The sequence below is a fragment of the Eptesicus fuscus genome, chromosome 10 (genome assembly GCF_027574615.1).
Source record: "Eptesicus fuscus isolate TK198812 chromosome 10, DD_ASM_mEF_20220401, whole genome shotgun sequence".
Lineage (NCBI taxonomy): Eukaryota > Metazoa > Chordata > Mammalia > Chiroptera > Vespertilionidae > Eptesicus > Eptesicus fuscus.
In genome coordinates this window covers 57656128-57668183 of record NC_072482.1, presented here as the reverse complement: position 1 = coordinate 57668183, position 12056 = coordinate 57656128, and the positions used below count along the sequence as shown (strand labels likewise).

The 12056-nt window shown below is 44.1% G+C and overlaps 1 protein-coding gene across 4 annotated transcripts in view; it reads left to right on the top strand.

Moving 5' to 3' along the window:
* The window catches only part of PREP (prolyl endopeptidase), a 111859-nt gene that overhangs the window by 51569 nt on the left and 48234 nt on the right, over positions 1-12056 (top strand). For all 4 annotated transcript variants that reach the window (XM_054722156.1, XM_054722158.1, XM_008154610.3 and 1 more), the window contains one exon: positions 9821-10012. In XM_054722156.1, the coding sequence (XP_054578131.1) occupies positions 9821-10012 (192 nt within the window). The remainder of the gene's footprint in view (positions 1-9820; positions 10013-12056) is intronic.

Below are 12056 nucleotides of genomic sequence, written 5' to 3'. Positions count from 1 at the left end.
GAAAAACTGAATGAACGTATTTGTTGGCTTCAGCATTTTCTCTGTAGATTGAGGTTAACCATATTTTTTGCATATGAGTGTGAAAATATCCTACAAGTACTGCAGATGAAGTCTCAAGGAGAAGCTGGCCCTTTGGTCTGTAAAACAGTATAACTGTCTAGATGTAATGCGGCAAACTGACATAGGCAAGAGAGGGGGGACCAGTGAGAATTAACCAGGGTAACAGATAATCCTAAGACAGCTCCTCAGTACTGAGCCACATGCACAATAACAGCCTGATTTTCCTGCCTGAAACTTCATATGTCATGACAGTAAGCATAAAACCAGCCAGTCACAAATTCTGGAGATGGCTCATTTTAGATATTCTCTCCCAACATCTAAATCATACCAGTACCACTCACTGTCAAGCATTAGAGTTTTCCAACTGCATGACTTACTGTGCTGAAAATGTCCAGACCCAGAAATTGTGTCAGGTATGCTGGCACGCAGGTAAGACACCATACTAATTATACCATGTTCTGGTTAATGTAAAATAAGCATATTTTAGAGATTATGGCATAGATTTTCAAACTGTACAATATTGAGTGCACTTTCAGTTATTTGATTACCTCATTATTGGTCTATATTGTGTGTTACATTATAGTAAGATTATATAAATTCTTTATTATTGATTGGTCATTGCATCATTTTTAAACTTCTAAAGTAAGATTCGCATCCTAGCATTCTTAGATACCACAGAATGCCATTCACACATACAGCAGGATGAAGTCAACAACTTTCATGCTAGTGTTAAATATACTTCCATTTAATAAAACTACGGGTTTGTGGGGGTTTTTCTGTTTTTAAAAAACATATATATCCATTTTGATCTCAAGAACATTGGCTCAACCACAGCAGTTTCACATTCTCTGACAGGAGCAGGCCACCACCCAAGAATTGTTCATTTGAGTTGCAAGAGCAGGTGTACATAGAACTGTGCAAACCTCTGAATATAGAATCTGAAAGAAACAATAACAGCTGTTAAACTGTGCTGTTGTCCTGTACAATATGCCCATGTGACTGTAAGATAGTGCATAGGACTTTGCTTTCGCCAGTTCTTTATGAATGCCAATTACCGTGTTCTTTCTCCATAGAATTCTGGTTTCATTCTCTACTTATTACTTCATTTTTATATATTTAAATTAATAGGTGGGCTTATTGTTAAACAATGTAAGTTAACTAATTAAGAAACAAATTGGCCCTAGCCAGGTGGCTCAGTTGGTTGGAGCATTGTCGCATATACCAAAAGGTTGTGGGTTCGATCCCTGGTTGGGGCATGTGCGGGAGGCAACCTATCGATGTTTGTCTCTCTCTCCCTTCCTCTCTCTAAAATCAATTTAAAAAAAGCAAGCCTGAATTTTAAAAAAAAGCGAGCCTGAATGGTCTTTATGTCACAGCATTTATGAAGTGTTTGGTGGAAAAGCTGGATGGTGCTAACATATTTGATTTTTGTAAGCAAATATCTGCTTACTGTGTACTTTGTCTAGACTTTCATTAACTTGTCTCTCTCCTTTGTCCTTTTATGCTGAAGGTTTGATCATTTTAGATTGATGAAATTTTCAGTGCTCCCCATGTCTTTATTTTTAAAGCTTTCATGTCATCAATGAAAATTGTCTTTCTCCCACATAAGAAATTAATCTACCCATGAAGATGAAAGGAAGCTCAGTATTTGTCAGACACCTACATTGTACATCCAGCCATCTCTGGCTAGTGCAAAGCAGATGACCTCTTGTTTTTAGGTAACTGAGACAAAATTGACTCCATGGTTCAGGCCTGGCAGGACTGGGCATCTTTGGGGGTTACAGTGGAAATGGAGAGAAAAACATTCAAGAACTTTTAAATGATTTATCCAAAGGTTAGCCAAGTCATCTGAGCATTAAAAGCCAGACCAACAGAGGAAGAGGATTTCTGTGATGGGCAGAGGTTATTAGAAAACAGTGTGTGTGTGTCAGAGTGGGTCTGCCAAAGGAAAAAAAAAAAAAAGAATTGGAACAGCAGGAGGTAGTATAAAAATATGAACTTTGAAGTAAAATAAATAATGATAAAATCAATATTTTTGCTAATTTCAAAATTAGGGATTAGAAGGGCTTTTTCTAGGAAAATAGCTGTGTGCCATGAGAGATGGAAATTAAACTTTAAAAGTTCACTATTAGCAAATCATGCTGTTCAGAAGCCACATTTAGCTTATTTTTGTCATTTGAAGAACACAGATTATTTGGCATAGTAGTAAGTATTGTTTATTTAGCATTTATGTGGGCCAGATTCTGAGTACAAATTTAGTTACTTCATCTTCTCAGCAACTTCTGAGGAGCACGTGTTGTTATTCCTAGGAAACAGGTTGGTGAAGCCAGTTAGCTTTCCTGATGCCACTTAAAGATTCAGACCTATGTCAGTTGAACTCCCCAGCCCCTGTTCTAACCATAGTTATGTGGCAGGTGAGGTGGAAGGAAGGCATCAGACCAGCAGCCTTCTGGTCCCCTCCATTCGGAACAGTTGGCATTGGTTTATCGTTGTTACATGTCAGGCCCTCAGTGCTTGGTAAAGTATAAGAACACTTCTTAGCTCCTGTTCTTAGAGAGCTTACAAAACAGTTTCTATGAAAGGTGGTTAATACCATTGATTTTCAGAGAAAGCAATAAAATTAATGAGTTTGCTCTCAGGAAAGCATGAGATGGCTTACTTTAAGCTAATCTTCACTCAACAAATCATTCTCCCACCCAGAAGCAGATTTATAAAAAGTAATTTTAACTTTAATGTCGAGAAGTTTAGGAATTGAATTCTCTTGGCTTCAGAGTGAACAATGCCACTTACAGACAGAGGAACCTCAGAAAAGGTGAGCAGACAGTGATGGTTAGAGAGGTTAGCCAGTCTGTTTTTAAAAGTAATTTTCCTGTTTTCCATTTAAATCAATAATGCTCTAACTTATGCATAGCAAAACTGAATGAGCCCCATTCTTCATCCAAAATGCCATTTTTTTTTTAGAATTGTGTCAGGTCCAAAGCCCTGAGGAGCAAGGGTTTCAGAAAAGCAAAAGGATTTAGCGAGCTCCCGTCTTAAACATGCTGCCCTGTGAGGCCTGTACTTTCCACTGCTTTTCAGATTTACAGCTGGATTTGTATAAATCCAGCCACTTTCCCTAATCTGAATAAATTTATGACTTACAGTATCTATTTATGACTAAGGTTAATGCTTCAGAACTTTGGTGGCAGATAAGACCACAAAACTTTGATTTTGTGTGTGTGTTCAGTGGAGCTGATTATTTAGAACGTATGCCGCATTTTCAGGCTCACCTGATTAAACAGGTACTGGAGGAAGTTTCTACTGTGTTTGGCTTTCGGTGGATATTTCAGTGACTTTGCAGACGTGGATAGGGTCATAAGAAATACCACTGCAGTGGCTACAAGGTCTTTTCAAGCAGAAATCATAAGATGGTTACTTTGTGGACTAAAGGTTTTACATTACAAAGTGTTTTATTGCCAGGGGAACACTTAAGGAATCTGACATTTCCATGAATCAAGATTCTGTCTCTATAAAAGTCGTAGTCGAGAAAATTACGTTGTAAGATTCTTATTATAAACTAGAGGCCCAATGCATGAAATCTTGTGCAAGAGTAGGCCTTCTTTCCCCCTGCTGTCAACACCGGCTTCCCTCTGGCACCCGGATCCCGGGCTTCCCTCCTGCTGCTGGCAGGCACCCTGGACACGAGGCTTCCCTCACAGTCCCAGCTTCGTCAGAAGGTCATCTGGAAGGACGTCTGGTCTAATTAGCATATTATGTTTTTATTATTATAAACTAGCGTTCCCGTTGCAGGAAAAATCCTGCAATAGGATGTCCTGCTGCACTCTACCCCGCCTCCGCTTCTCCCTTGTCGCCCGCCCCTCCTTCTCTGCCAGCCCGCCTGCTTTTCCCTTCACCCCCAGCCCTGCCTTCGCTCCTCCCTTCTCCTCCCTTCTCCTCCCCCCGGCTTGCTTGCTTCTCCGAAGCTTTACTCCCTTCTGCAGCTCTTGGCTTCTTTCCACGCTGTCTTGATATGCAAATTAGCCACCATCTTTGTTGGGGTAATTTGCATACTTGTCCTGATTGGTTGATGGGCGTGGCTTGGGCGTAGCGAAGGTGCGGTCAATTTGCATATTTGTCTATTATTAGATAGGATGAACTAGAGGCCCAGTGCACGAATTCGTGCATGGGTGGGTTCGGGGCCCGATTAGGGCTGGGCTGGCTGGAGGGAGGGGCTGCAGGTGATTGGCTGGTGGGCCCCACCCCTGATTGGGGTGGGGGGGCAATTGGAGGTGGGGCCAGCCATGGGGAGGGGCTGTGGGCGGTGGGCCAGCCGGCCCCGCCCCTGAATGGGGTAGGGGGGCTGATTGGGGGTCAGCAGCCGGGGGAGGGACCGTGCAAGGTTGGCCAGCTAGCCCCACTCCCGATTGGTGTGTGGGAGGGCGGTCAGGGATGGAGCTGGCTGGGGGGAGGGGCCACAGGCCAATCAGAGTGGTGGGGGCTGATCGGGGGTGGGGCAGGCCATGGGGAGGGGCTGTGGGCAGTGGGCCGGCCGGCCCTGCCCCGAATGAAGTGAGCAGGGCCAGCGGCCTGGGGGAGGGACCATGGGTGGTTGGCCGGCCCTGCCCTTGATTGGAGTTGGGGGGCTGATCGGGGGCGGAGCTGGCTGGGGGAAGGGGCTTTGGGCTGATTGGGGTGGTGGGGGCCAGCTGGGGGGAGGGGCCGCAGGCGGCTGGTTGGCTGGCTGGCCCTGCCCCCTGATCAGGGTGGGGGGCCAATCTGGGCTAGGGCCGGTGGAGGGGGCTGCAGGAGGTTGGCCAGCCAGCCCCACCCCTTATTTGGGTGGGGATTGATCAGGGGTGGGACCGGCTGGGGGAAGGGTCGCAGGAGGTTGGTTGACTGGCCGGCCCCACCCCCCACCCCCGATGGGGCCGGTTGGCTGGCTGCAGTGGGTGTCATAGCAACCGGTCGTTATGGTCGTTATGGCGTTACCGTCACTGGCTTTTTATATATATACATGTACCTTTCTGTTTATCTACAAATTTTGCATTGGCAGCTAATTTTTTACTTATTCTTCTAAGAAATAGTTTTTAGGGTTGTTGTTTTTTTCTTTTAAAAACATATTTTATGTAAACTAAGATACAGGTTGGTTACCATTGAGTGGTCACCTGTTTTTGAGGTTAGCCGTTTGAAAATAAAATTCTAACTTGAATTGCAGAGCTTAACCTTTTATGAAAATTAATTGCATGGACTTCTGTGTGAGGGAGTTTGTCATATTATATATTCTGAATAGCCTCCTAATTGAAGCAGCTAAGATGCTGTAACAACTTGATAAAGCACATGTCTAACTGTATTGCTGAGTTGGCACAGAAGAAGAGAACCCGTAGAGACCACAGACAAAGTGAAAGCAGGAATCCTGGATTGCTCCTGAACGTGTCTGCTGGGCCCTGAGGCCGAGCTTCCCTCTGCTGGCCACTAGGGCAAGGGGCATGGGAGACAAAGCTCTGGGTCTCCTTGGGAGAGAGTGTAATGAGAGATACCCTCAGTGTCAGGGTGACTGAGAAATAAACCTAGCAGAGGTAGAGTTGGGGGGTGAGGCGGAGGTAGGGCATAAGAAGGAATCCTGCCTCTCTTTACCTTGTCGCTGCTGCAGGGGAGGGGTAGGCAGGATGTCAGTGCTCCTAAAACTTGGGAAAGGCTGACCTTCACCTGCCTGCAGGTTCTCCTGATTGGCCCTATGAGGCCCAGAAGTCCTCATACCAAGCACTTAATTTAATGTGCTCCCAGTTTGGCTGCCTCCCAAGAGGCAAACAGAAGGCCAAGCATACCTTCTCTGGAAGAGTGCCACTTCTAAGGCTTGTAAGATTCCCACGGATAATGTTTCAAGGGGAATCAGTTCACAGTCAGAAATCACAAAGGCAATGAAGAAATTTACCAGCATGAGAAGTAGGGCCAGCAGAAACACCAGCATGGAATTATCAGATTCCTAATGTAAAGCTAGTGCATACACTTTTAAAAATAAACAGTTAATGTGTTGCTTTTACAGAAAGTGAAAGAGAAGCTTGGTGGCAAAGCAAGAAACACGATACTATAAAAAAAAAATTACCAAATAGATTTGGAAAAGGACTAAGTAGAACTTCTGCAAATAAAGCTATGATTATTACCATTAAAAAATTCAGTTATTACGTTAAAGGCAAGATTAGTCACAGCTGAAGAGAGAACTAATAAATAGAATATAAATATAAAGAAATCAACTAGAATATAGCCCACCAGGAGCTGGAAAGCATGTGAGTGGTTAAGAGATATGGAAAAGAGCAAATCTTTTTGGAAATGATAAGCTATATAATTGGGACCAACCATTCTGCAGAGGACAACTGGCCCAAGTTGTTATCATGAAAATGATGTGACTGTCTTAGTATCAAAATAGACTTTCAAGTAAAAAAGCATTACCAAAGAGATAAAACTTCATAATCATAAAAGATTCAATTCAGTTTTATTTAAATATGATCTATGGGTATATATAAAATCATGATTTCAAAATACAGATAGCAAAAATTAATACAAATCTAGGTAAAAATAGATAAATCTACAATCATAGAGAAGCATTTTAATAGCTCTTTTCTGGAACTGATAGAAAAAAAATGGCCCCCTAAATCAGTAAATATATAGATTTGAACAATATGACTTAATAGACATTTAACATATCACACCCAAAGGCTGCAAAATACACATTCTTTTTAGTCACATACAGGAGCATTTAAAAGTCATTTAAGAGAAAAAAATTAGACGATAAAGCTTTTCTGAACTAATTTTGAATGATTGAAACCAGACAGAGCATGTTCTTTGAGCACAATTGGATTTAGCCAAAAGTCAATAACAATGACCAGAGGGTGAAAATCTCATAAACATGATGTCAAGTGAAAGAGGTCAGATACAAAAGAATACATGTTGTATGTTTCATTATATATGAAGTTCAAAAATAAGTAAAATTGTGTTTAAGGATACATATTAAGGCAGAAAAAGAACAAAGAGAAATAGGATCACCATAGCATTCAGGATGGTGATTACCTTCTGGAGGGCGGGGGCTTGTTCAGAGCATCGTAGCACGAGAAGTTCCTCCTCATTCTGTTATCAGAAGCATATTTATTATCCTTCGGTGCCGATTCTTCCAGCTGTGCTTTTAGAACGATATTGTCAGATTCGTTAAAAATCTCATTTGGATTTTGATTGGAATTGTGTTAAATTAGTGAATTTTCTCTGGGATTATTTGCACCTTTGAAATAGTCTTCCCATCTAAGGATTTGGTGTGTGTTTTCAGTTATTCAGGATTTGTATGTTCTATTGTTTTGTTGTTTTTAAGATTCCTTAGAAAAAGTGTCGAGCTTTCTTCATATAGATCCCACACTTCATGTTAAGTGCTTTCCAAAACATTTTATTAATTATGCTTCTATTGTAAATGAGCTCTTCCTCCAGTCCTCCCATTTTTTCTAACTGGTTATTGCTAGCGTGTAGGAAAGTGATAGGTTTTTTTTAAAACTGCTTATCTTATTACTAGTTTCACTTCAATTACTGATTTAAAAATATTTGTTGAGGTTTTGTTGTGTAGATAGGTATTAGTAATCACTTTAATTTTTTTATTAATTTAAATTCTTTATTGTTTAAAGTATTACATATATCTCCTTTTTCCCCCATTGACCTCTCGCCAGCCCTTCTCCCCGCTCCTCCCCTCCCCCACTGTGCCCTCAACACCACCCCCATCTGTGTCCATTGGTTTTGCTCATATGCATGCATACAAGTCCTCTGGTTGATCTCTTACCCCTTCACCCCCCACCTTCCCTCATAGGTTGGACAGTCTGTTCGATGCTTTTATGACTCTCGTTCTATTTTAGTTCCTCAGTTTATGTTGTTCATTATATTCCACAAATGAGTGAGATCATGTGATATTTATCTTTCTCTGACTGGCTTATTTCACTTAGCATAATGCTCTTCAGTTCCATTCATGCTATTGCAAATGGTAAGAATTCCTTCTTTTTTATAGCAGTGTAGTATTCCATTGTATAGATGTACCATGGTTTTCTAAGTCACTTCAATACTTTAAAAATCTTTTTACTAATGCTAGTTTACACTGAGAAGACTAGGCTTATCAGGGGATAAAGAGATTGCTCAAGGTCACACAACTAAATACCGTTGAGCTGGAGTTTTAATCCAGTTGTGTCTGACCAAAAAACTCACTCTTTTTATCATGGGATATTTTTCTTGATGAATTTAATTCGACAGCCAATTATATAAAGTTATTATGCTCTAAAGATGAATGAGACAATAAATGTAAAACTGCCTTGAAATATTCAAGGACTATAAATGAACTATCCAAATTAATGTAGCAATTTTACTGTGAAATTGAAGCCAGGAGATTAATTGGAGAATAGTCGAGATCTGGCATTGCCTTCCAGAAGTTTAGAAGGCGTGGAACTCTTTGTTTATAAAACTTGTGAGATGTACTCTGAACATCCATGTCTGATACGTTGTGAAGCCGGTGTCCTCCCAGTGCGTTTTTTAACATTAAAAGTGGCATTTAGTGAGCCGTTTAAATGATAATAGTGAGCCACATTTAAGATTTTTTCATGATCTCCATCTCAAGACTAATTCTTAGCACTAAGGGGCTGGGAAATGCTCTTTCATTCAGCACCAATTTTATTTTGCACCTTTGAAGTACCAGCCACTTCCTTTAGGTGCTAAGTATTAACTTCTGAATAGAAAAGACAAATTATAAACAAGTACATAGGTACATACCTTGAGAGAAGTGCTTGAAGAAATGGTCTGGGTACCGTTAAGAGGTTCCTGGCCATTGGAGTGTGAGCCAGGCCGAGGAAATGCCCTGTAGCAACGCCTTTGGCTGCGGGAAGGCCAGGCAGGAAGCTAATCTGCAGACCGGGGCAGCCTAGTTCTTGGTCGTAGAGGCTGTCCTGTGAGCCAAAGCACCTTTGTGTGAAGGAGCCTGACAAAGGCTCGAAGGACAGCGGTGCAGCGAAAGTTGGAACAAGCTGAGGTTGGCTAAATGGGCAAGGACTGTGACATGCGAGGCCAGGGAGACCATAAATAGGAATTTGATTGTATTCAAAGAGTAATGGGGACTTTTTAAGAAGGGCACCAACATGGACCAGCTCAGGATATTCCAACATTGTGGTAATATGGTAGCCGCTAATACTGAGAAGGTTGGAGTGGCTGCAGGAAGGCCAGGCAGGAAGCTAATCTGCAGACCGGGGCAGCCTAGTTCTTGGTCGTAGAGGCTGTCCTGTGAGCCAAAGCACCTTTCGCGGTATCTCTGGCCTTCACCCACTGGACTCCAATAGGAGCCCTCCTCTCCCCTTCCAAGTTGTGACAACCAAGTCTGTCCCCCACGGTGGTGGAATGACCCCGGCTGAGAGCCCCTGATGCAGACCCAGCGGGAATTGGTGAAGACGTGGCCGGTGTGAGGGCAGTAGAGGCAGAGAGAAGTGCTCCAGTTTGGGAACAGGCTCAGGTGGAGGAGGATCCCCCAGTTTCCCTGGGGCAATGTTCACATCTACCAGGCTTTTCAAAGGGCCGGGGAGGGAATTCCTTCACATGTTTTAAAACCTTAAAATGTGCCCATTGTCCTCGCTCTTTCTCAGACCTTAGATCTTCCAGATAGTGTGTCTACTTTTCCTATAGACAGATAAGATCTGCCCTCTCTTCCCCATGCACAAACCACACCCTTTTAAAGCACTGGAGAGGTGACAGGGATGCTTGGTCTCTCTCTCACCAGGAATCCTGAAGTGGGTGAAACTGATCGACAACTTTGAAGGAGAATATGACTACGTGACGAACGAGGGGACGGTGTTCACGTTCAAGACCAATCGCCATTCTCCCAACTATCGCCTCATCAACATCGACTTCACGGATCCCGAGGAGTCGAAGTGGAAGGTGCTTGTTCCTGAGCACGAGAAGGATGTCTTGGGTAAGACTGCACGCTGATTGAGAACGGTGCTTTCGTGTTTGGTGAGCACATCAGCAAATCGGTCTGTCTCTCGTCCTCTGGTGGCCCGTTACAGGGTAAAGAACCTGCAGCCTCTGAGCTCTGGGCATGAAGTGTCTAAACAGTGCCACCAGGTTTGCACTGCACGACATCTTTGTAGTGACTACAATATTCTGCAGGGTCATCCTAATTGTGAAGATAGGAATCCAGACTTTCTAGGTGTCTAGGTGTTGCTTTTTTTTTTTTTTTTTAATATTAGTTGTCTTTGTGTAATAATCCTATCTAATAATAGACAAATATGCAAATTGACCATACCTCCGACACACCCACAAGCCACACCCACCATCCAATCAGAGCGAGTATGCAAATTAACCCAAACCAAGATGGCTACAGCCACAGAGAGCAAGGTTTCCTAGGTAACAGAGGAAGCCAAGCTTTCCGCCTGCCCTTGCCAGGCCTAAGCCTCCACTCAAGCTACAAAGTTTCAATTATAGAAGGTAAGCAAATTCAAACAAATGGCGGCACAATGGAGCTTGAGAGAGCAGGCCAGGGTTGCCGCCGGCAACAGGGGAAGCAAAGCTTTCCGCACACCCTGGCCAGGCCCACCCGCTTAAGGCAACAAAGTTTCAATTATAACCCCAACACAAATGGCTGCCAGCCTCGGAGGGAGCCCCAGGCTTGGCTCCGCTCCAGGCTACAAAGTTTCAATTGTAGAAGGAAAATAAATTCCAAATACCAGGGCCTCCACTTGGGTTGCCAGGGGGCGTGGCCGGCCTGCAAACCACCACAGGCCCCTCGCTCAGGCTGCCCCACACCCCAAGGGAACCCCCACCTGATCCGGGACACCCTTCAGGGCAAACCAGCTGGCCCCCACCCCTGTACCAGGCCTCTATCCTATCTAATAAAAGAGTAATATGCAGATTGATCATCACTGCAACACACAATATAGCTGCCCCCACGTGGTCAAAGATCCTGCCCCCATGTGGACACAAGATGGCCAGCAGGAGAGGGCAGTTGGGAGGCACCCGGCCTGCAAGGGAGGGCAGTTGAGAGGAACCAAGCCTGCAAGGGAGGGCAGTTGGAGGTGATCAACCCTGAAGGAGAGGGCAGTTAGGAGTGACCAGGCCAGCAGAGGAGGGAAGTGGGGGGCAAACAGGCTGGCAGCAGAGTGGTTAGGGGGTGATCAGGTTGGCAGGCAGAAGCGTTTAGGGGCAATCAGGCAGGCAAGCGGTTGGGAGCCAGCAGTCCTGGATTGTGAGAGGGATGTCCCATATTGGAGAGGGTACAGGCTGGGCTGAGGGACAACCCCCCTCCGTGCACGAATTTCGTGCACCGGGCCTCTAGTCCCATATAATAAAAGCGTAATATGGTAAGTGTCCGACCAGTCGCTATGACACGCACTGACCACCAGGGGCAGACGCTCAGACCGGTAGATTAACTTGCTACTGGGGTCCAACAAATAGGGACTGGGTGAGAGAGCTGGACATGCCCTGGAACCTTCCTACGCCCTCCCCGGCTGGCCGGCCCCCATCGGCCCTGATCGGCATCAGGACTGGGTGAGATGGCCCCAAGGCCCCAATCGCTGGCCAGGCTGAGGGACCCCACCCATGCACGAATTTGTGCACCGGGCCTCTAGTATGATAATAGTCACTTATGTTTAATTTTTTAAACCATTGCATTTAACAGCCTTAGCTTTTCGCTTTTGAATAACCTTTGGCTGTTTGTATTGTACCTATTAGAGATTGTAGGGTGGGTTTACAGTCCCCTTATTAGGAAAGGAGTAGACTGTTGTCAGATTGAATTGAAATCCAGTGCAGTTGCTGCTGTGTGCCCTGAGCTCCATTAGCCTTTCAGGAATCTCACCTCTCTGTCCATCCTGTTTCAGGGTGCCCTTAAGTCCCCTCTTTCATTTTCTCTGTGATGTTCCCAGAATGGTATGCTGTGTTATAAATGGTTAATTGCCTGAAAGCTGGATTTTATTAGAATGAGACTGACTAATTTTGCTACAAGTTTTTTTACACAAAAG